General features: G+C 40.0%; 1 protein-coding gene across 1 annotated transcript in view; it reads right to left on the bottom strand.

Annotated features, from left to right (window-relative positions):
• Positions 1–14,594: 14,594 nt before the first annotated feature.
• LOC132998924 (glypican-6-like) overlaps positions 14,595–26,289 on the bottom strand; it is a 119,221-nt gene continuing 107,526 nt past the window's right edge. Inside the window, exons 8-10 of the mRNA XM_061068671.1 lie at positions 19,172–19,302; positions 16,493–16,668; positions 14,595–14,812 (exon numbers count right to left, since the gene is read on the bottom strand). Of these exons, the coding sequence (XP_060924654.1) occupies positions 14,595–14,812; positions 16,493–16,668; positions 19,172–19,302 (525 nt within the window). The remainder of the gene's footprint in view (positions 14,813–16,492; positions 16,669–19,171; positions 19,303–26,289) is intronic.

The raw sequence follows: 26,289 nt of genomic DNA, 5'->3' as shown, positions 1-26,289 counted from the left end.
AAGGAGGAATAAGCTTTTGCAGACTGAGCCAGGTGGAGGTGAGTTGGAAATGTGTTGTTGTTGTTAATAGTTGTTGCTAAACAACCACGAAACATCCATTTGGTGACACTTCGTGCTCAGCTCGCTCTCATTGGCTGATGAGGGTTTGCTCAGTATTCTGTCGGAACAGATTCCAGATTAGGGACACCCAGACACAATTGGTAGCATTAATATTATTTTGTAAACACGTCACACTTCAGGATTATTTGTGCAGATAATCGGCTCTGACTGGCCTCTAATCGGAAATGACGCGATTATTCTTCAGTGCGACCCAGCCCTTAGGGTCAGGGGTCACGTAACTTGCACCTTGCACAATAATAACGTATATTAAAATTGTCTATTTATTTATGACTAACTACAGTCATAACATTCCCCTCATCATCAGCGTGGACTTCTTTTATCATTTCTAAATAGCATTAACAGCAAATACATTTACATGAATTTAACGTTTTACAAATTAGTGTTTGGTGTATTTCTCCACATTTCTAAGGAAGATGTTCAACACAACAGTGCACATTCGATTCCTGTTTGAGGAAAAGTCCGTCTGTGTGCGACGTCTCTGCACCGTTAATCAAATCCTGCCCACCCACATGTCTGTCCACTGTGCACAGGAGAGCCCATGTACAAATCTACTATCAATGTTACAGACTGAAACTGGTCGGGGCCAAGTGCTGCTGTCGGCCTGTGCTGAGTAAAAAAAGATATAATGGATAATCACAGGTATATTGTAGCCTCCTGCACGTGCACAGCTTGTATCGTGCAGGGGGGTTAAGAAGTTGCATTTATTCATGACCGAGCTTTATCATTTCTACTATTCGTTTATTTCCATTTTTCATTTTCAGACAGAAAAGCACCGTCAACAGTCGGCGTCAACCAGCACCAAGCCTCCCTGCTGTCCCATTCTTCTGCATCTCTTTATGTGAGTGCTCAGACATTAATTATGCACACACACAAACAGACACACACGCACACACACACACACACACACACACACACACACCTCCCACGTCCTGGAGACAGCCGTCTGCACCTTCTCACCCTCTTGTTTTCTATGTTCGAGCCTTTTCTTTCTCCGAGAGAGGGGGTAAACAGTCCCATCAATAAAGTGTTTTCCCGCTGTCTACCCACCCACTGCTTCCAGATTATTAGACAGGACTACAGCATAGGTTTCACAATAAATCCTCTCATCTCTTCCCTCCCTGGCTTTCCTCTTCATTCGTCTTCTTTTTTCTCATCACTGACACTCCTCCTCACTCTTTTCGCAACTTACTCTCCCGCCGAGGTAAGGTTTACTTTCAGAACACAGTATTTTACTCCTCACAAACATGCTAATGCAGCCCATGTAGATATTACGTTTATATGGAAACCTTGTTTAAATTTTAAATTACATACGTATGTTCATGTGCCTCTTTTTACTCATCAGTTAAATTAGTTTCGACTGACACAGTATCAGTCACAGGTGTCGACCAATTTCACCTGAAATCTAAATTTGCTGGGATGCGAGCTGAGGACTGGGAGCAGGTGTGAAGATAAGTGACCATAAATAAGCTTGAAATATGTGAGCAGGAGTCTAACGTTTATGAAAATGTTAGTTGATGCACTGCTGTGCTGTCAAGTGAACCTGCTGTGTGTTAGATATATATATATATATATATATTTTAAAAAACTAGGGCAGTTAAAGTGGAGCCAAGAAAAAGCAGCAGATTATATAAAAAAGACAAGTTAGAGAGGATGTAAAACACACAAATATAAATGGATTCAAATTAATATCAAAATGTGATGTGACTGGAAACACTGAAACAGGCCTTAAGGAGTAAATAACGTACAAATGTAACAAAACTATTTTCACCTAAAATTGTAAGAAATCAGTGGATTTGTTCCTGAGGCGCCTGCATTTAGCGTGTTGTCATCTTCGTCCTCCTCATCCTCATGTCTGCTCCACAAGGTCAGGTGGTGCTTGGCAGGATTGTGCACCACACAGCAGAGAGCTAATTTGGCACACAGGGAGACGATAAGACATACTGTCACTAATCCTTAAGAGGTGCATTAATGCTTTCTGCACACAGGGAGGAACAAAAATAATTAATCTTCCCCCTCCCCTTTGTTTGCACCTTACTGACATGTCAGTTATAGCATGTTATTGCCGATATGGTGAAAAGACTCTTCGGCTTTGTAAATAGGAATCATTTTCCTCCATGCAGCAGCTTCAGCCTTATAACTCAGCGTTTCGGGAGAAGAGTTCTATTTTATTTACTGACCTATTTTTTTTTCACAGCTTCACACGAGCAGAGGCGCGACTGTTTGGACCATCCCATCGGCCACGGAGCCGTTTGCCAGACGAGCACAACCTTCCAAAATTTCTAATTTCCAGATCACATAAGTCACGCTCAAATCTGGTTCCCTAATATTTCCCCCCCTCTTCATGGTTCCCTTGCACGCCGCTCTCCTATATTTCTCTGGTGCAAGGTTTGTGTCCTGCTTCACATCAGCTCCTGACTGAGGTCTGACACATCATCTCGCCGCATCCAGGGCGGACGCGCTGCCAGTTCCATTTACGACACAAGCTGCTGCATTATTCATGCCTCTTAATTAGGCAGTGAAGCAGCAGCTTATACGAATGAGACATTTAGTGGATCAGGCTTTTGGATGTTACTTTCAACATGACTCTGCCACAGCACACAAAAGCAAACATGATAAGACGTGGCACAGTGACGGGGCCCGGAAAGGAGGCAGTATTTTTAGCAACAAGTAATGAAACTATTACGATCATTTCAGTACACGGGGGTAAAGAGTGCTCACGGAACGTCAGTGCACACAGTGGGAGTCACACAGGAGATTAGGATTATTAAAGTGACTGACTGTTTGCTCTCCCTGCTGCCAAGTCAGGAAACTATTTGACATGGTTTAAAAATGTAGAACGGATCATTTTGTAATTGTAAAAACCGGAAGTAAGTTGAAATCGGGGTTAGGCTTAGAAATAGTGTTGCTTTATCATGGGCCGGTGCCTGGAAAAAATAAGAGTTTAAATCAGCAGCAAATACCACAGCTATCTTTTTCACATCATTAACTTTACATTGTACCGATCTGGAGAGAACTTGGATGGAAATAGAAATACAATTAGAACTATTTTAAGATTCATATTCGTTGTATGTCATTTATTGTTTGACAGATAAAACTTGGCTACTCAGAGAATTTAAATTAAATGCAAACTAAATAATCAGACATTTTATGAACCATCTATTATATAGAATGTCATAAAGTTTGAGAAACAGTTCAAAACGAAAGAAAATACACTGACAGGAGTATTTCTATTTTTGGAGTAAAATTTGTAAAATCACTGCAAAACCTACATCTGTACAAATAAAATATAAAATATTGTAGTATAATGATACATCTAAGTTTAGAGAGCATTTTCATTTTCATATGTTAGGTGATCTACATAATATAATATAGCATAACATAATACTATATTCCTGTTTAGTTTGTGCATAATCTGAAACTACGAAATAAATATAGTGCATGTAAAAACTACAATATTTACCAGTGTGTCCTGCAGTAGAAGTATAAAAAACAAGAGTATTTTAAAGTATCTTAAAATACTTTTTAAGTCCAGTACTTCTGTAAATGTCATTTTCCACCAGGACACATTTAGTCAGAAACAACTTAAGACTGAAAGAAGCTAATTTTCAAGCTTATTGTGATTCGAGATCTGACGATTGATCTGTGATTGAAATCAGTGAAATGACAAAAAAGCGAATTAACTATTATTGGAGGGGAACGGATGTTTTCTGTATGATATATAGCAACACTTTTTAGTTACGGACAATTATCAACAATTTAAAATGTGTTTATAAACAGGTGGAAGTCTACTGTAACAATATTTCGAAATAAAAGGTCAAACATAAGCTTGTTTTGAGAGCCGAACAGATCCAAGCTGCTTTAGGAGCTAAACCTTTTTCTGTGTCTCTTGACAGTTGAGAAAAAGCACCTCATGCTGTACCTGTTGGCTCCGGAGCCATATGCCTCTGACACGGCAGTATGCATGAGCACGGATCAGCTGCATGGGCTCAGCAGACTCCCTCTCTCTCTCTCGAGTCAAGTGGTGGGTCAAAAAGGATAAAACCATTATTTTTCTGTTCTCTGATGCATGCTAATATGCAGCCTGTCAGTACTGAGGTGGCAAGGCCCTCAGGGAGGATTTTGCACTGAACCCTTTCTTGTCTGTAGAAAGATCAGGGAGGGTAATCTCTGTCTCTGCTATCCAGGACTGTTCTGCTGTGTAATTCAGTCTTTATCCTAAATCCGGAGAGGGAGAGAGAGAGAGACACAGCAGAAGAAGACAGAGGGAGAATTTATTTCAAAAGCTCTAATGTGTGAAACTAGAAAAAGTGTATTTGCACAAGTGATTGCGAAGGGCTTAGGGTACTGAGGAGAGGAACATGTTTTGGATGGAAATACATATTCAGAATCTTCTTTTTATAATTAGTCGTACAAAGCTGCGCACAACCAGCACAATATTTCCACACTTTAATCATTCAGGGACTGCAGGCGTTGAATCGGCCCTTCAGAGAAACCATCCACTGTAAAGACTAAACAATCTATATAAAGATAGACAACGTGGCAGCTTCCCAAAAGAGAAGCCTAATCACCTTGATCGCCCCCTGATGGCTGGTTACAATATAGGACATTCATTCACTCAATATCTCCTCCATGTTAGTGGATGGGACATGGATGAAACAAAATAGGCAAAGTAGTCTCAATAATGTTTTCTGTCATTTTAGGAAGTTCTTGTCACATGGATATATGCTTAAGTGCAGATTTTTTAGATACATTTCTTTGAAGTAGTTGTTTGATGCTATAAAAAAAGGTTGAAACATCATGACTGACAGCTGAGACGACTCCTGATTGGTCTCTACCTCAGCTACTCTCCACGATCACTGCTGTGCCGACTCCGGCTCCAATATCTGTATCCAGGATATTTTAGCTTCGTCTTCGCCCAATGGGAGGAGGTAGAGATGTTGCCTCCATCTTTAGGAACAATGTGTTCTGCCGACCAAGGTCACATGAATATCACAGTCACCAGTTGAGAGTGCTTGTGTATTCAACCTGCTGTGTTGGTAATTAGGAAAAGCACAGATACACGAACCAGCATCTGGTCTTGTTTGTTCAAGCAAACCTTTTTTATATTTTCCTTTCTTTGGAATAAAACTCTCCTTTTTAACAAAGCCTCTCAGAAACCATGACACTTTGAGATTTATTTATGTCTTATTACACCGCGGTTGGGTTAAATCAATTTAATTGCTCAACTCTTGTGGGAGACCAAATTGAAAACCGAGGTTTAATTTCATAGGTCTCTATTTTCAAGGGACTCTTCACTGTCTCCAAAGCCCTCACACTATTACTTGTCATGTAAAAAGCAATTACAATCAGTGCGCGGGTGAAATGTGTCATCAGAGAATCCATTAACAATGTCCTCAGACCTTAATATTTACAGTCACCACCCTACTTTCAGGCGCAACACTGACTTTTATGAGTTGTGAAGGGCGATTAAAAGGCACTAGTCTCCCTGTCAGATCTGTTGTGTAAGGCAGTCTATTTGAGGCTATTATGATTTCACAAAGGTATTAATCGCAGTGCTGTTGTGTTACCAGTGTTCCTGCTGTGTCCGAGCCTCACATTTGACAAAATGCTTATTAGAAAAACTAATTTGCTCATATATTACTTCCCTAATTAAACTAGTGCTACTATAGCTCTGTTGGTGCAATAAATAAGGGCCTTTAAAATTTGGTTGACAGGAAAACAACATTAGATTGTATTTGTAAGTGTTTTCTCTACCTAAGGAGAAGATAAGCAATGAAAATAAAATCAATGTGCTCAGCCTAATTAAGTAAACTCTCTGTTGAAAGAATAGATTGTCCTTTTGGAAATTACACTTAGGCTTTGTTTAGACTGCAGGCAAATCTGATTTGTTTCTCATGTCAGATGTTTCAGACAGACTGGCTGCGCTGCGATCAGATTGAATTTGTGTGCAGACCACACCCATCGAGCAGCGCGGGTCGCTGCATTGAAGATCGAGTCCGATGAATTAGATGTCATCGCTGTGCGTCACGTTGCAAAGCACACAAACAGACATAATCTGATTGTTTGGAATGAGAAACATCTGCAGAAAGGTTTTTCCAATCTGATTAAATTCCATGTGTTCTTCTGCTGTCCAGTCGATATACCAAAAAAAACAAAACAAACTGATTTGGGTTGGCAGCTCCACTCTCACGTCTCTACGCTCTGACGGCCAATTTGCTTAGCTTAGCTTAAATAATGTAAACAGCTAGCTAGATAAATCTGCCTTCCAGCTCACCAATTAACATGTTGTGTTGTCTGGCAACTTCCCAGTGACGACAAGACTCAAGGAATGGTTCTGTAAGCCAAGTTCTGTAAAACCTATTTTGTCTACATTTCAACATATTGGCTCCGTTTAAAGTACGAAAAATTAGGGATTAGAGGCTTCTGTTTGCATAGCATCCATGAATTTATAAACAAGTTAACTTTACAGGACAGTTTTTGGATACAAGTGACGTCTTTTATCTGTGATTTCTCAGTGGGATGGATAATTTCCTTGGAAGTGTTTGTCTCACTGACTTTAGATAACATGTTCTCCTGTTTCTGTGTTCACATTTGACCGGGTTATTATGTTTTGAAGAAGAAGGAGATGTGTCATCGATGCAAATTACAGCAGTTACAATCAGTTGTCATTGCTGTTGGCAATTAAAGCAACCATTTACTTGAACACCATTATCGCAATCCACAGTGTCACATACGTTGATGAGTCACAGCCACCACTGCTAACAAGTGCTGGTCCGCTGTTGAATTATATTTGTATTAATATTGAACGTATCTTGTTTGCAAATTGATGCTGCACTTCCTTGGGCCCCTAAAAACACACACATGCCAAAGGTGAGGCCGACAAGATGGACAGTTCTCGAGATACTGTATGTGCTCCACACACACACACAAACACAGACAGACAGACAAACAGATACACACAGACACAAACAGACACACACACAAAGAGACATACATTTACAGACAGACACACATAGACAGAAAGACAGACTTTATGAGACTTGAGAAATTATTAGACGAAGAAGAGAAATAGATTACACCTTATATTCAGCAGCTGTCCAGTTGTTGTTCAAATATTCTGAATGTAAAAGAGCAGAACACATTTTTTTAACCAAATAAGTAAAAGAATAATACAGATGTGTATCTCTGTCTCTTCACCAGGAGATCACGTGGTACAGCTGCAGTCACAGCACTCGTACTGTACAGTATTCCTCTGGGTTTACAGTGAAGCAGACTTAATTCCTTTCACAGTCACAGAGGCTTAGCCAAAAGCAATCTGAAATTATCAAGTGGATCCCATAGAAAAGCTCAGCTGTCTTTGAAATCCGTAAACTTTTTTTTTTTGTATTTCATCTGGAGTTTGGCCCTCTCACACTGGCTTATCCATAATTGAAGCACATAAATAATTGTACAGACAGAAAAAGAGATTATAATGAATAATTCAGGTTCAGATGTGAGGCCGTTTCGTGTTGTCCCCATTGATGTTGTCATGTGAAAATGAATAAATGGATGTTTTGGGGAGCTGCTGAGATCTTCTGAATGAGGACATGCGGTGTGCTTTTTGTACATCTCTTCTGTCTGCCAGACGTTCTATTGTCTCCCCTGACAAAACGTGATGCTGAGCCCAATGTAACAACTAATAGATTACAGGTAGCAGTGAAAACATTTTCACACACAATTTGAAGCGTGCTCAACAGAGCTTTACACTCAGTTTCCTGCCGGTTCACTTTCATTTAATCCCTTGGTGGGCGATGATGACATCAACACTTTTTTTGTGCACTTAGCAATTTGGATTTCATTAAATTTGTAGAATCCAGGTCCAGTAATCTTCAACAAATATTCTGACATACTGCATGCTTAAAGGAAAATGTATTGACGGGCAAATAGATGCTGAAAATGTAGCAAGATAAATCAAATTTGTAAAAATACTTTTTTTTATAATCTACAGTTGAATATATAACCTAGTTCTAAAATTGTAGGGATCAAAGTAAAATGTAGAAGAACAGTGGATACATATAATACAGTAAAATGAGATTTTAGTGTTAAATCCCCAGTGCCGCATTAAGTCTCCCACGTTTTTTGTCACATATTTAAAGTTCAAAGTAATTTGTGAAAGCAGAGAATAGGTGAGAAAGCGTAAAAAGAGGAGACATGAAATCCTAAAAGAGGCTGTTTGTTAAATTAGGGTCCATTAGAGTTCATTCGTTTCAGAGAGTAATATTGTGTTTTTAAAGAAAGGGATTTATTTCATTAGCAGTCGTCTGGGATTCAGCCTGAAGCTGTTTGAGCTCATTCTCTCGTCACACTTTCTGAAACTCACTTTCCTGTAGAACAAGAGCTCCTCCATCATCCTGTGTTCATGGAGAAAAAGGGACTAGAAATTGGTGTCTTAACATAGTCTCACCTCACATAGTCTGTATGCTGGGTAAATATTTAGGTTTCTATAAAGGTTGTACAGTAAGTAAAAATAAAGTTATTCTGCACATTACTGATTCTCCAAAACTTTAAACTAAAATTACTTTTGACTGAATATTTAAATATAACTGAGAAATCACACTCTCCAGAGGTTTGGATAAAATACCAAGAGAGTCTCCTTTACAAAACACGGCCCTCAGACCAAGCCGACCAGTGAATCTCACTGAGGGGTAATTGTACCCCGAGGGGCCCTTCAGAAGCTGCCCGGGGGGGCACATGATAGGAGCTAGTGTAAACCCCCCCCTTGATGCAAAACTACAGCCCTGCCTCTGTAGCATTCTGCAGTTCCAGCTCTGCTCATCAATCCTCTGCGTGTTCCCCGTACAGTGCAAAAGTTGTTTCCCACAATGCATCGTGAAAAGTAATGTTGCATCGATGGTCACTAACCGAACAATATATACCATCATGCATTGCGGTTGTGAAGGAAAGAACAGGACAGAGGGCAGCGTGAACAGCCCGACCTGTTGTACAAATGTAAAGAAGAGAGCAGCATTATCTGAGGCAATTTCTACATTTAAAGATTGTCTTTTAACATGTTTTTTACTTAAACATATTAATACTAAGTGTAAAATAAACATTTTAAATTGTACTGTTGGATTTTCCACAGGCCTATATTGAAGTAGGAGTAAGTGAATGAGTGGGTTTATTTCGTACAGAACCACGGTACAGCCAGCTCTGACTAGGCTAATTTAGCTACGCGTATCTAAGTTAGCTAAAAACTAATTTTGTGACACAACTGCAATAAAGAACTTAGCTAACTTAGCTTGAAATATGGATAATTAAGTAAGTGACATTCACACAGAGGCTGAAATTAAATGTGGCAGTTTTCTCTTTCAGAGAATTGCGTCACTAACTTGTCCCATTCCATTCCGCTGTTGTCCAGCCACAAATCTGCAGTTAGACTCAATGAGAACATTTTAATGTCCCTGTTTTGTTTTTTGTGTACCGTCAACTGTTTGGTTAAAATGAAGCCTCATACTCACATTAAAAAAACTAAGCATCATATATTTTTCATTGTCGCAACCCTCCGCCTCTAGGTCTTTGAAAACATTTGTTGGCCGCATTATTTGGAGCAGCCTTCGAAATGCAACAGCCAAGTCGATCTATATCATGCTTACGTGATTTGTTCCTTAGGTCTCAGATGTATATTTGAGCTGGTGTACATTTCATGAAAGTGATCCGCTTCTCTTATTATTGTAATATTCTTCGAAGACTATTTCTCAGGATAGAAATCAGAGTGGAGAGACAATAGAAGAAACTTTAGGAAAGCAGTTATTTTTGTAATAAAATGTTTATTTTTTACTTTGTATTATTTTCTGTATACAAGAATGTGTAACAAAAGCCAAATAAGCAATCCATTTTAGTCTTTTAAAAAATGGTAAGGCATGTCTGCTTGTATAACCATCAACTTCAGTCCCCCCCAAACACTTTAAACAGCGTGCACTGACGGCTCCAAAAATCTTAATGTGCTCCTTAGTTATCTGATTTTGCAAATCACAACAGTATCACACTCACAGCAAACAGTATGTTTTAGCAAAAGTGCAACAAATGATTTACATCAAAATGGAAAAGACCTTGCATAACACATTTTGTTTTAAACATTCGGTATAAAACCTCAGCCGACCACAATTTTACATTATTTTTTCAACTTTTTAAATGCCAGAGAATTAATGAGACGAGAAAAGGAACAGAAAAAAAAAGACAAATTAAGTTGAAGAAATCTGACCAAGGTAACATGAGGCATGAGAGGAATACACAGGCAGAGGGAAAAGACTAACGTTCCTCTCGGTGTAATTGGAGAAGACTGTACTGTCGTCTGTAACAGTTCTTTTCTTGATTCATTTCCGATGCGTTATTTCAGGAACACTAATCAGGATGTGCGTCTTCCTCACTCTGTCTAATCTCCCGTTTCCTCACCCACAGAACACCTGGAGGCTCTCCAGGTGCATTCCACCTTTGTGCGGCTGAAGATGCAAAGTTTTTAAAAATTTGACAAACGTAGTCATGAAGCTTCACTGAGGAGGCAGCACATGAAGCCACGAGTCAGACTTCCTGCCTTGCTACCGAAAACACTCTGTACCGATTTCTCTGTCTGTTCCCCCCTCCCCTGCCCCCTGACTCCGAAATATCCACCCCCAAAAATCTTTTGCGAACTGAATTCATGTCAGTGAAAAATAACCCACTTACTCGCTCTTACAATTGACACTTTCCTCCTCCTAATTTCTTATGCTGTGCATTTATTTCATTTACCAATTAAAGATTCACCAAAGCACAAATATCATCTGAAAGCAACTCTCTTACTGCACAACTGAGTCTAGATGGAAATTAAATCATAAAAGACAGAAAATTCGGTATCGAGAGAGAAATGTAAACATCTGAAGCTAAAATTTTAATATCAGTCCGAGTTTCATGAGCTCCAACGGCCCCATTTCACACACCATCATTTTTACATGAAACCTCCTCCACTGCTCCGCGGGACCCGTGGGTGGCTAAAACCTAACAGACTGGGAGAACTGCTGCTGCACATCCGGCCTGACAGCTAATTACTTTAATAATTATTTATTCAAAATTCAGTACATTATGAATGGTTACTGCTGGATGTCCACTCATTCTAACTACCACCCGTCTGACTCATCTGTCTGACCCACTGAGACGCTGGATCCGATGGTTTGCACCAGATTACACAGGAGCGATCTATGATATCCAAGAGGAAAAGTGAGCTGAGAGTGGGAACCACCTACCATCTGCACGAACCTTTGAAATAACTGCATTTTAGATATTCAGAGTTGGGTAAACTATGATCATGTGTGTTTGGTTTGCATTGCCCCCCCCCTCCTGGTTCTGTCTCATGCAGGCTTTGACCTAGAAAAGGCTCAACAGGCTTGCTTGCACAGTCACCCCTGCAGTATGCACTGAACATTTGCATGTGCTTTTTTGGACCAATCAGAATGCATTCACTGACCCACATCTTCAAAATGCTCATTGCTTTCTAACCTACAAATTTCCAGTTGTGACTAAAACAGCAACACGACCAATGAGATACATAAGATTATAAAAAACGGCATCGTCTTTGGTTGGATCTCAGCTTCATCTACACTCTTAGCTCCTTCCTGCCCTCAACTAATGATGTTGACCCAGAGGTGGAAAGTGTCCCATTACTCCACTGGTGACCATTTCTCTGTGGCTTTGCTGATGAATATCTCTATTCCCAGGCTAGGATCCACTTGGCTCGCTCCAATCTACCTGGACTATTTCTTTATTATGTAATTACTGCTGACCCGGTGACCTCCTTGCCAGTGACTGATATTTTGATGTTAGATGTCAGGTTGTGTTTTGACTTGTCCTTCTCTAGTCAATCTAATGAGACACAGCTTTTAAATGAATTCCCTCGAAATCAGCAAAAGAAAACGCAAGACTTTCCTTCTGCTAATGTTATGTAAAAATAAACAGTTAGACACTAGATCTCCACTTCTGTCTCATCAACCTGTTGCAGAAGAGCTGAACTAATTAAAGAAGCTGCAGTCAAGCTTCAAATGGGGGAAAACGGTCAAGAATAAGTGATGGAAATATGGTTTTTATATTTGCACTAATAAGAGGGAAGTGAAAATCACGTATCGGTCCAAGATGTTCAAGTTTGCTGCCCTTTTTGTGTCTTTAATGGATGTGGTAGTCACATGCTTTACATATTTGATTGTGATTGGTCTGTTTCCAATACAATTTACATAATGTTTTTATCTTGACATAATATTTTTTGCAAATTGAAAATGTAAACAAAATCAGGGGGATGGATCCATTGTGTTTTACTAAATTGGACAGTTTGATGTTGGACGACCTTTTCGTCTATCTGTTCAGCTTTTACACGGTGCTGTCGTGGTACACAATTAGGGTGTACGCATCAGTGGTTTCATTTAATCATGCTGGGATTGGTGGGTGGCTGCGGTTTCTGCTGGGAGTGAGGTGACGCAGGTCAACTGTTCTGCAGAGGGATTCCTGTGGTGATAGCTTTCTCTCTTGGGGTCCCTCTTCTGAGCCATATGAGCCCACTGAGAAGAGACTTCCCTTACGGTGCCAAAGACTTTAGCAATCTGTCAAAGCTAGTTGTCTGAGAGACCACTGAGGGACGACAGGTCATCTGCACCTTTTAGTTGTGCCTTAGAACTTCAGAAAGCTTTTTCAGGTCTTAGAGGGAAGGTGCCACTGTGTGTTACTCTTCTCTCTTCCCTCATGCTTGCATCAGAGAGGGAAAACGACTGTCACTTTGCAACGTGAAATGCCTGATCTCTTCAAAGGTGCTCAAATCAGCTGGTAATCAGTCAGGGCCGTGGGGTGTGTGTGAGGGTCCCTGTTGAGACAAGACACTTAGTTGTTGGCCATCTGAAACTATTTCAGGAGCATTTCAGGTGCTTATGAGCTGATGGCTTTATCGTCTCCACACACACATTTGCCCTTAGTTTGTTGGTGGGATGCCTGCAACTTTTTTGGATCCTGCCTTTTATGAGTGACCAGGGGTCAATGCCAGTGGGTTGTGTTGCTGCAGTGCAGAGCTGTGGGCTTATGCACACGGAGCCTCCAGAGCCTGTTAGAGGTCAAAGCCAGTAAGAGATAAAATGGAGGTTATGAATAGTAACACTAATTCCTAGAGCACAGTCAGAGCCCTGTAACCTTGGCACCCTGCTTCTTTTCCAGTTGGTGACTTTGTAAATGACCACTTCTACAACCTGTTGCCTGTCGGGGGGATGGGTCTGCTCTCATTAACCAGAACATGGACATGAGCAGGAACATGCAAATTTCCATGTGCTGCTTCACAAGACGTGGGGGGCCAAACCAGCAGGGACTGTCAGAGAACTGAATGTGAAAAACATGGGAAATAAATCATAAATAATTACCATAAAGCCAAGTATTTCATTTGCAAATACCGAACATTATTAATATACTCTGGGAATTAAAAAATTACTTTTTATGTGAATGTTAAACACCCAAACCGAGGAGCTTAAATCAGGTAACTTAATGTTTGCAGGCAAGTTTAACATTACGACTTGCTGTTGCCGCGAAAACCTTCATTTTACGTTGATCAAATAACTTCTAAAAACAAATGATACATTTATAAAAACGTTGCCATTAACTAAAACAGTAAGATTACATTACAGTACCTTCCTGTAAAATACATACTGCAACTGTTAAAGTACAATACAATCAGTAAAATGACCTGAAAATATAGATCTTCTTTCTCTATGGGGTGAATGTTTCCTGGAGCTATATAAACTTATGAAGCCAACAAAAATAATCTGTGCAAAGTAGTTCTCTCGGTGCAGTACATTAGCACTTTCTTAGAGATAATTAAATGTGCAACTATAAAGTGGCTTTAAGAACTGCTGCTTCCTGACGCTGCACTGATACGACCAAACAGGAAACCAGGTGAACTGCCAGCTCTGAACCAACCAATCCAGAAACTGTGTAGCCCGCATCAAAGAAAATCAAAAAAAAAAGTTGTCAGTTAACATCGTTTCCATGCATGCACACAGTAAGACTTTATCCTTTCGTCTGAGGGGGAGAAGACTAACAGGATAACGTGGGTGACTTGTTTTCACGACTTCATCATACAAAGAAAAATAGATTCCCCTTTATCTGAAAAATCGTTGACGAGCCGTCTCGAGATGGTGTGACCTTCTAAAAGAGATGCGTGTTTTTCAAAATCCACTTCGGATTAATGAGAAAAACAGCACATTTTCTTAGCAGGTTTTTTTTTAAGAGATGAGAAAGCTGGTTCAGTGATCAGCATTCTTTGGGAGACGAGCAGGATGCAGCACTGCACTCACTTCCAGTCCTACCACACAGTCAGCCATTCTCCACAGGGTTCCAGGAGGTTCTACACGTCCAGTGAGGGAACAGCAGTACAACTTGCTGTTAAACATACTGTATGTATACAGTAGAGGAGTCAGTGATCAGGCCGCGCCCGAGTATTATCTCCATTGAGTCTGCAGCGCCCAAAGTGTGAGGGCGGCCATCATCAGGAGCACGGAGGGTCCGCAGCAGAGCGACTTGGCCGCGGCTGCTGCTGCCGCCCGCTCGTCGCTCCTGTCGGCGCCGATCACAGGAGCCTCTGTTCCGACAAATACAAACTCTGTTGTGCAGCCGTCGGAGCAGCCGCTGCCGCTGCCGGAGCTGCTGCCCTCGTCACCTGCAGCAGGAGAATCACAGGAATCAGACTTTACATTCAAATAATGACGTCACCGGCAGCTTTTATGGCAAAGTGACATTAATGAATCAAGCTGTGGTTTCTATTGAAAGTTCTTTTTGTAAAATTTGGTGACTCATTTTGTGAATTTGAATCGTTTCCAAATAAACTTCAGTGCACGCACCAGTAAGTGATCCCATCCCCTTCATAACACAGTCATGTTCAGTGCTGGTTTTTAATGTCTTCAGTTCAGTAGCTTTTGATTCAGCCTGCTCCATTTAGTTTAGAATAAAACTAGGCCACACGCTATTTGCAAGGTTAATAGCTCATCAGCAAACACGTACTTTGTTTTCAGTTTATCTACACACTGAGCAGAGCGCAGGCAGAACAATCCTACACACGGTTGTCTAGTTCTTCAGGAGGGGATATAACAAAAGGAAGGGGTGTGATGACCTAAACCCACATACACACACAGGGGAAACCATAACCTTGATCCCTGGTGGAGGGAGTAATGGAGCTGCCGTCCTTTAAACCTTTATTAAACTACCTCAATGTACACTGGGTAAGCACATTTCACCTTCATTCTGCAAATGCACAAAATCCCAGTGAAATCTTATTTGGATGAAATGCAGTGACACATTCATATTCCCTCAGTGTCCAGAGGAACAGCTCAGTAACATTGTTTTTCATCTCGGTCCAGAGTATAATGCAGACCTGTAAACCTGAAGCAAACCTATGCAACAATTCAAGTTTCTTCAGGACACAATGTCTGAGGTGTAACCACGACTAAAAGAAAAGAAAAGAAAAAAGTGACACTAAAATGGAGTTATGTCACAGAATGAGACGGCAGCCACACGTTTTATTTGCGGTGCGGAGATTCTCTGGGCTTGTCAGCTCGGGAGGATCCGCGGAGTCATGACAGAACGAATGGTTTCTGTCATCGCAGCATTTGAGATGTACATCACTGTCGGTGTCACCGTGGCTACAGCTATTTATTCTCCTAATAGTGGCAGCCTTGCCTCACTGCAGCTCTGATGCTGCCTGTGAAGTTGTATGATGAGTTGCTACATGAATGACACCTGAGATTTTATTTTGGTAATAACAGTTTATAGCCGACTGTATATCAGCAGGAGTGTGTGTGTATACGTCTTCCTATTGTTGTGAGGACAAATTTAGTTTTTTGTGTTGACATTTTGGCTGAACTCACGACTTCAAGGTTTTTTTGGGATCAAGACCAGACTTAGGTTTCAGGTGAGAATTAGGTTGGAGTAAGCATCAGGTCAGTGAAGGGTCTGGACATTTCCCACAGGTTGCCTTTCAAATATGAAGATCTTAGCAGGAGATTGTCTGAGTCAGATGTGTTCACAAAAAGTCTGGAAACATTCAGACTGAGTAGAACATGCAGGAGGCAAGACATGAGGAAGGAATTCTGCAGCGAACATCACATGTTTTTGTTTACAGCAAATCGACTGTCATCACCAAAAAGCTCTAGAACCTTGTTGTCTATCCAAGTTTACAAATTCTTCAACATATTCTACACATTTAAAACCTCTTTGACATCCTGAGATAACTGTATTTTTCATTATTATGTTATAATATTTCTCTTTCTACTTGACTTCAAGTTATCACCATCACCTGGTCTCTGCCTGAACTTGTAAATACCAGAGAGATGGGAGAACTTACTGGAGTCCTGGAAGAAGATGTCATTTCCATTATATGCGTTCTTTAGCTTGTTGGTCATGACCCGCAGAGCCATGATCTGCTGTCGAATGAGTGTGTCGGGCCTGGTGATATCCACGTCCACCTCGGGGTTGTTCACTTGGTTGGTTAGACCCTCCTTCACCACCTCAGGGAAATATCTGGACAGATCACACAGCAAAAAAACTTTTACTCAGCATCTAATATTTCCAGTTTTACAAGTAAAATTACCTGGTATTGTAAAATACAAATTATCTGGTCGACATATTAAAGGCTTATGCAGCTTGGATTAAAAGAAAGTTTCAAATGATTTCCATCCTCTCTTGATACAGGACTCACATACCAATATGTAGATTGAAAAACTTGCTGTATTTTTCTTCTTCTTCTGGATACTGACCTCAAAGAAATTCACAGGTCTCCATCTTTGCAAAAATTAATACAAAGTTCAGCCAAAGTTAATATGCTGAAGCTTAAATGAGGCTTCAACAGTCTGCACCAGCCAAGCGAACGGGCTCTTTCAGATAATATAATTATATCAGAGCTTAATTGAGAACAAGATTTTTTTTTTAACATTATGCAGGATAAAAGTCTTTCTTTGTGTAGTGTACCATTTAAAATATGTGATGTAAAAACAGTCTTCTGTGCTAGACAACATTAACCTATTTATAAATTAATTATCAATTAGTAAAATTAGATGCATAGTAATATTCTGAGCATGACAATATGGTCTGTTGGGGTTTTTTTACGCTGCAATTTTGCGACACGTGGCCTCCTGCCTGTTTAAGGCTGCGAGACAACAGATTGCTACGCTGAGGAAGAGATGCATGTCCAAAACAAACGCCCACATTTCTAGATGGAAGAAAAGTACATATCTTTTTAAATATTATACAAAAGACTATTAACAGGATGTGAAAATGCCTTCAAATAATGTATGATGTTATGATCTGGCTCTATACGATTAAAATTGAATAGAACTGATTTGAAGTTAGAACGGGCTCAGCTGTATATGAAGCACGTGGGTACATTACTCATAGAATGCATGGCTGCATGAAACATATTGTAAAATATTAATGCTCATATTCAATATTCATATAGAATACAGTTTTTAATAAGGGCATAAAAGTGGAACATTGTGTGCATGTGAATGTTCTGACACTGAATCGGAGGCGATCTGCTGTTCGGAGGCTGACAGAGCTGATCAGAGTCTATGTTGTCAAAGTGGTGAAGAAGTTTCTATTATTTACTTTTACGATGTTTTCTTAGTTGATCTCTCTCTGCCAAACCAATGCAATTGTAAGGGAAATATAACAGTTGACCATAACATAAACATGTTTATTTCCCCTTTGATTGATCATGATTGAATCTCTGACAATGTAACCTTGATCATGCTGTTTCCTGCACTACTGAATGTACATTGGCCTGATTGCTCTAGACAATGTAACCTAATTATCTCTAGGCAAAGTTACCTTGATCCTGCTGTTTACTGTACTACTGAATGTATTTGTCCTGATTGCTTTAACTAGGCATCGTTGTATTCATGTGATCAGAAGATCTCAACGTTTGACAAACCCCAACCAGAGTGGGAGGGGTTGGCCAAATGTATAAAGACAGAGAACTGTTTCCTATCTGGGTGCATATTACAAACTAAACTTTGTGGTATGCACCATGCTCTGAGCATTAAAGTGTGACAATACTGTAAGAGAATTGTGTCTTGTTTCCTCGTTGCTAAGGTGGGATTGTAAAAGTTGCCGCGACACAATCCAACCAAGTTACGGACACAGAGCTGTTCCCGTGTCAGACTCTTGTGCTGCCATCACGTCTTACATTTAACTTCCCTGGTTCCACCACAGAAACACACACTGCAGATAACCTCTTGAAAATGGAGCCGTGTGTGTGTATCTCATCATCTCGCGTGACAAGCAGATATAGATCAACCGAAACTAGAGGCTTAAATCTGACACAACATAAGTGTGTAATCAGGCTTAATGGACTATTCCATGTTGGGATTATTCAATTGCTGCAGTAATTTCAGTCATGTTTATGTTCATATACATGTGCATGCGTGTAATGTCAAAATATATCCATTAGTTTTGTAGCTCTTGAAATTATTTTAATCAAAATGAAGTGTGCATAGTTTTTAGGCGACAGGAGAATGTGGAAATGTATTTTCTCACACATTTGTAACACAGTCTGACTGTTAATGACATTTTATTTTCTCTGGGCAATCAATTTACCTCCCAGATTCAGAGAGATGCTTACAATTGGTCCTGGCACCAACCAGAGAACATGTCTTTTATTGCACCATCTGGTATATTTGTTGCTCGGACAGGGCCAAAGTGACGGGCTGACACATTTCCTCTGCCAGCGTCTCTGGTTCACTGTCAGAGAAAACAACTCGGTGTCCAATCTACTGTACCGACTCGGCGATACTCTTCACGCTGCAGTGGTGATAAGAGGTGTTGGAAACTGCATGGTCCTCCGAGTATTAGAGCCTCGGAGCTTATAGAGGTTCTCCATATAAGCACTAACCATTGTACTTACAGGGAGAGTGTTAATCTGGGAACACAGTGTGGTTATTTTAATCCCTGGCAGGCAAAATGTGATAACCGTAGTGGAGCGGGGGGTGACTTTGCGGTGGTTATAGAGAGCTGCAGAAGTCCTCACCTGCCCTTCGTGTGGCTGTTCCAGCACTGCTCGTCGTCCGATTCCGTGAGTTTGCCCTTGGCGCAGATGTCATCAGGCAGGTTGGACCAGAACCTCCTGGACTCCTTCAGCCTCTCTTTGATGTCAGTCACCTGCCACGGGCCAAAACACAAAGCAGAACAAGATGAAATTGATCGTTTTTGCATTTTAATGGCTGAGAAGTGAGGGTGAGAGGTGCACTGACTGTCAAGTTGTTACACAGACCGACGTAGTTCTCAGGACGATAAATATTATTTGTAAACGTTAAAAAACTGAAAAATCTCAGAGACTCCTGCCTACAAAAATAAAATAAAAAGATAAAACAATCATGAATATCACAGATTCCAGTAATTCCAACTCTGCAAATGGTGAATTCAAACATTCACGTGGCAACAGAAGTTCGAGTAGTTGCACAGTCCCTTCTGTTCATGTTTTCCATTCTATAAGTCCTGTCGGGTTGACTTGTTTTCTTCTTCTTTCCATTTTGCTTCATTTCTCAACCATATTGTGCTCATCTCTGATTCATACAAGACAGATTTGGAGTTTTGAATCTGATATTCGGCCCAAGTGTTCACCCCCGACTGACTCCATCTGGACTCAGCAAGAAGTTTGACCGGATGACCAGCAAACAGGCGAGAATAAAAAAACATGAGGGAAGGAGATTTGAACGAGATATACTTCCCTCCCTCTGCCAGTCTCTTGTTTTCTTGTTACGAAAACAAATTTGGATGTAATGTTATGTATGTTTTAAGGCAAAGTCTGTCAAATAAATAAATTATACAATAAAAAAGGGAATTAGCATAAGACTGGTAACAGAGGCAGGTTAAAAGAAACAAAATCCACCTGCCAACATGTGGCTTTTAAAAAAAATGTTTAATCATTGACTTATTCTTAATCCTTTTCTTTACTGTTCTTTGAAACAATTTCTTATTTTTAGATAAACATAAGTTCAAAAGTACACAAAACGTAAAAGTGCTTGGTTATATTAATTTTTTAATTTCTCTTTGGTCAATGAATTTAGCCCGGAAGCTCAAGCTCCACCAAACAAGTTCACAGTGAGTCAGAATACGTTTACAGTGATTCATAATAAGTTTACAGTGAGTGATAACAAGTTTACAGGCCATCTCAAAACAAACAGGTCTCGATATTACTTCAGAATAAAGCCACAAACTGAGCCCAGTGTTAGACAGGTGATGTTGTGTGAGTCTATGTGTGTGTTTGTGTGAGTGTTGTAATATATCTTGGTGAGAGAGAACATTGTTGACGGGGTCACGACCTTCTCTTTGAGATTCTATTGCTTTCAAACCGCTTCGCAATTTTTTCTTTAAATTGTTTTGGACTTGAGGCAATTTCAGCTGCTGAATTCTTCAAGGGCTCAAAAAAGCATAGGCTGCAACATATGTGTCTCATACAATTTATACCCATATGTTTCCAAAACCTATAATCTTAATCCTAGTATGATGTCAGCTGAGTTGCAAAATACACAAATATGTACCTATCTGAAGGCCTCTGATATTTAAAATGATCTCTGTCAGGAACTTCCCAGAGATGTAAACATTCCCTCAAATGTATTTTAAGTACACATTTAGTTGTTCTAATAAGTTTGATTGATGATTGATCATTCATCAGTTAACTGTATTTAAGAGAGCTAACACAGCAAAGAAATGGTGAATGGCATATAGCAGTTAGCTAAAATGCAAATTTCCATCATCACCAACTTGTTTGTCCTTGTTGATGGATTTACTTAACAATTCTAAAAAATAAGCACCAGCATTTCTCTGTTTTTTCCAGATCCTTAATTCTACAGTGAAATAAATAAAAATATCAACAGGCCTTCATTATTTTTGTGTTTGTAGCATAATTATGTTTGGATGCTTATTAAGGGACAAAAGAATTGGACGAGCAACACATCAGGGTTGAGATTTTAGTTTTTTCGTTTGTATTTGGAATCGTGTTTTAAATGCACAATATGGTGGACATGGTGGTGCAGTGGTTGTCACGGTTGCCTCACTGCAGACACCCAGGTTTGGCTTATTGGTGGCTCTGAAATGCCTGAATGTGTGAATGGTTGATTCTTTACATCAGTCCTGTGATAACCCGCTTCTCGTCCAGGTCGAGCTACTGGTTTGAGACTGAGGACTAAACGCTGGGAAAGACATTCATTTAGCTCCCAAAAAGAAAGACAGAGTTACTAACGATAAGTTATAAACTCTAATGTATTTTTCAGTTTTAGAAAAGTTAGTTGTCAGTCACAGTGCAGTCAGAACGCTTTGTGGTTGGCACTTGTTTGAGGCTGGAGGAGAGACGGAGGACTATCAAATTAGCTCCAACAAACCCAATGAGCAGCAACATTTCTTTATCTCATCATTGGCTTCAAACCACAGTAGCCGGTAATTCATTCAACAAAGTCATAGCTGAGTACACCTCATACAGTATAAATTAACTCTGCTATTCTTGAGGGGGCTGTGACAGCTTATATAACTACTCCTCAATATGCTAAATATTTAACAGGGTTACACTTCTGCATGTGTCAGCTGTTGTTCTGAAAGTTATCCCTCAATGAGATTCAAAATTGAATTTAAAAAGAAAAATGGAGAGGTCCACCTCAAGGTTATAAACTCTCGCTCCTCTGTGAAGGACCACTTGCTCGGTTCTGCGTTCACTGATGCAACACATTGCATAGCCAGACGGATTGTAAACACCAGACTCAATGGGCTGTTCTTCATGTTGAGTCTCAAGTTGATAAACCAAAAACTCAAAAAAAGAATACACAAAATGTTACAAAAGTTACAATACAACGAGAGGAACAACACCTCATATTATTAAACACATATGTGCTGATGATAGCGTCTGGACGTAAACCTCAGATGCTCATCTAATGAAAGGCTCGTTAGTTCTAGGTAACAGTTTGCAACTATTTCATCATACTTAAATCATTTAGCCTGACATGTTCATGTTAGCAAAGGTCTTGTTGGATTGGGTGTTATTTTTGTTTTTGTTTTGAACCAATTATTAGTGAATGGCAAAACTGGCCCAGAAACCCTGGAGGCTCATTTTCATTTAAAGCTGCTGTGGATGTTTCTTTTATTGTTGAAGAAATAAGTAAATGAAAGAACTGTTGTTGTGTTTTCAGGAAATTGATGCACATCGGCTTGTGCAGCTCATCCAAGCTGGTCAGTATTTTTTTGTTTGCCTGTGGCTTTGGATATTGGTGTCAGGGAGATACCACCATCATTCATAATCCTGGCCTCTAAACAGGGATTGATTAATAATCTCTTTCAGCAAAGAAAATGGTCGTTATTGGGTCAAACACTATATCTAAACAATTTAGTTTGGTTATATTTAAGGAATCGTGACAAATACTGTTCCGTACAACATGCCATTTATTTATTCTTGACCCTCCAGTTAACGTTGAAGCCATCATTACTCATTATAAGTCCACATGGACACCAGTAATGGCCCCAAAAAATAGTCCACACATTTATCAGAGGACAATTGACCACACACGTACACACATACCCCCCCCATCATGTCCTAGTTACACTAGGGATTTGGGAAAGTGCATACAGTGAAGCCTCTGGTGTTAACAGGACATGAAAGGGCCTGTACCAACAGGATGCCACAGCAGGAGACTGCCCTCACATTTGATGTGGCAATCCTGTCATGGAGACACCAAAGCTGGTTAGGTTTAACGCACGCTGGAGTGGCTCTGATTCACGACGGCCCACAGCCCCCTGCTGCTCACAACAACAATTTGGGTCAGATTTGAGTGCGGTGGGTTATTTTACTTAAACTCCAGTATATCGATATGGTCCAAGCCTGACAACTGAGTGTCCACAACATTTCATATTTCCACTGAACTGGAGCCTGGGAGGAAGGAAACCTTATACTTAAACATATAACTAAATAAATCTCTATATATTATTCATTTGGGAATTGATACCCATGAAAGTATAATGTGGCGTCTTCCATCTGTATAATGTTCTTTCCACATAAACAGTGTCAAGAGTCCAGTGTGAGCACAACGTATTCTACTACACACCCACAGCAGTAAACAAACACTTGTTCATAAATAAATGCAAACACGCTCTGTGCTTGGGGTGAATCGTGAAGACCAAAATCTAACCACGAGTCTTTACATGAGCACCCAGGGCACTGAGTCTCACAACAGACTCAAATAGTTGTTGCTCTAAGCACATCTCTGCTGCTGCTGCTGCTGCCAGAGTCTCTCCTGGTCTCAGTCCGGAGTTCACGGCTGACAACCTCTAAATTACTGATAATATCAAGTGCAGCTTCGTTCCCAGATACTGTGATGGTTTCTCTCTCGGTTGGGCTCTTTATAACCGAGAGAGAAACCATCACAGTATCTGGGAACGAAGCTGCACTTGATATTATCTTCAGATTTTAAAATATATATTTATATAAGATGCATTTTTATATTTGTTAGAATTCATTCATAAAAACTAGTGTCGTAATTTAATAAAAGATGTTTGAGCTACAACAAATATGGCAGAGAATCCAATGACATAATGCAAAAGTGTAGTTGATTCAAAAAGCTACCGTTTTTATGGGTTACGTCTTTGGATCAGAACTGCAATTTGTGTTTAGTAAAGTGACACAGTGTTTTCTTTTATCATATCAGAACAAGTGGCCCAGCGGGACCCGCACCAAAAACTAAAGTACTCCCACACATGAAAAACAAGTCTATTGCAAAACAAGATGATCAGCCACATGGCAATGGTTCCTATTCCTGCATTCACCTTTCAAGTGAAGAGAGTTTAGAGAGCTGTTGACGTCTGTGATTTCTGTAAAGTCTACAGCGGCAGCACAGAGATGAGAAATTACAAAACTGACCCCGAACTCTTTCAGCATATAATGGCTTCAAAAAAGAGACTTTGAGAGGGAGCTCCGACCATTGAAACCAACTTTATAGACGTGGATGTATCCAAAGTTTATTCAGATACTATTGAAAAGCAGATCCTTGTACAGTTTTCATTGGGAACCGTTTTTTCTATTTAAGATACAAACTAAAAAAGATGAGTCACTCAGGGGGATCTGTGCTAAAACAACTGTCACTCATCCTAACTCCTGCCTCCTCCAGGGTCTGTGGAGTCCTGGAGCTGCTGTCATGGGGGTTGCTTATTTGTCAAAGCATGTGGCGCGGCCACCAGCAGTGCATGTTAATGTAGGTCCAGTCATTTTAATTAGGACTTTCACAGGTCGTATCCACCTGCTTCACTTCTCAGACATACAGTCGACTCTACATAACATTGCTCTCACCTTATTAAACATGCAGACAGTTGGAAAAGGACCAGCTGAGTTCCAGGTTCTCATTTTTGTTTTTCATTTTTTGATGGTTAAGCTTGTCTTGGTATATCACAAGCTTTTACGTGTTAATCTACACCAAAACTATACTCTAATTATCTAATCTAACTAATCCATTCTATCTTTAATGGAGAGTTTACCCCACAATTAAAATTCTTTCAGCACTATGCCGATGAAGAGGTGGGTGAAGTGTTTGAGTCCTCAAAACACTTCACCCACCTGTTTCAGGTGTAAACAGTGTTGCAGCCAAATCCAAACCAATTGAAGTAACTGGTGACCACTTCTTCAAAGAGAAAACAAAACAACAGACATAAACATTAAATGCCTCCAAACTGCTCCTGTGGTTTCATCCAAGTGTCCGCAAGCCTCGACATTCAAATTGGATTTGAAATTGTCTCATTTACACTGTGTTTTTTAACGATTGAAGAAGTGAACACCATTTACTTCAATTGTTTTAGATTTGGCTGCAACACTGTTTACGCCTGAAACTCCAAAAGTGTTTTTGTGCACTTCACCCACCCCTCCATCAGCCAAGTGGTGAGTAGATTATCAGTGAATTCCTTTGTGGTGGTTGTCACAATGAATAGTGTGAAGCTATAACTCACTGCAGAAGGATTCAATATTATGATTGTAAACAACAGTAACACACATGGAGCATTAACTCAGCCCAACCCGATTTCACAAGAATAGTTTGATCTGCTATGACTCAGTGTTTGAGAAGAAAGCATTAATCGGAACCATGGAACACATCACTAGCTTGTCCGTCCTTCAAATGACTCATACAACAGTTGCTGTTTGAAATCATAAAGTATAACAATAAATTTAAAAGTAAAAGAAGAATGTTAAACAAGCACAAGTGAAAACAACAGATGGCTAAGCTGGGAAATAGAGCAACATTAATTTTCTTGGTAAAAAAAATTGATGGAATTTTAGGAGAGTTGGCCAGACCTTAACCCCCCCCCCCCCACCCCCCACCCTTAGGCCAGAACAGCAGTGGAACAGCCAAAAGGGCTTTGCATGACAATCTACAGGTTTGTTCAAACTCAGGATGATTTAAACGACGCAAATCGTTTAAATACTAACAATAGAATTAAAATCGATATGGCTTTTCAGAGGAAGCCAGCGCCGGAAGGACAAAATGAAGATAATGTGTCTTCTCATTCTACACTGAGTGATAAGTGAAGAATGAGATGTGTGAAGCACGTCTACGGCTTTTTGAGCTTTAACAGCAAGTTATTATGCTCCACAGCCTTAAATATGCCAAGAAAGTAAGAAGGAAACGAAGCCTCACATTAAGGTTAAAATATTCTCACACAGTTTCTTCTCAACCAGCTTGTTAAAACAGCATCAGAGTTCAGGTTGTAGTCAGGACATGCACATGATGGGTTTCTGTAGTTTTCTGCTTTGAGTTGATCCGGGCACAGTTTGAACAAGACAAGGTCAAATCCTATAGAGCTGCATTGTGTGTGGTCATGGTCAATGTTCAAAACTGCAGTGTTTCAATTATCATATTCATTATTTCACCACATCACATTTTGCCCACGTTAGATTTGGCCACTCAGGTCAGGTTGGTATAGAAATATGTGCTAGGTATTGAACACACAAAGACAAAGGAAATCTAATCATCACAATCATTTTAAAACTAACAAAAAACAACACCTACAATGCTTACTTTACTGTTCTCAAATGTATGCAATTGTATTAACTTACAAGTGACAATTTAGACTATTTCCCAAACCTAGGACAGGATCTAGTTTATTCCAAACCAGTGATAG

Source organism: Limanda limanda, chromosome 3 (genome assembly GCF_963576545.1).
Source record: "Limanda limanda chromosome 3, fLimLim1.1, whole genome shotgun sequence".
In the NCBI taxonomy this organism is placed as follows: Eukaryota; Metazoa; Chordata; class Actinopteri; order Pleuronectiformes; family Pleuronectidae; genus Limanda; species Limanda limanda.
This window is presented reverse-complemented; position numbering and strand designations above follow the sequence as displayed.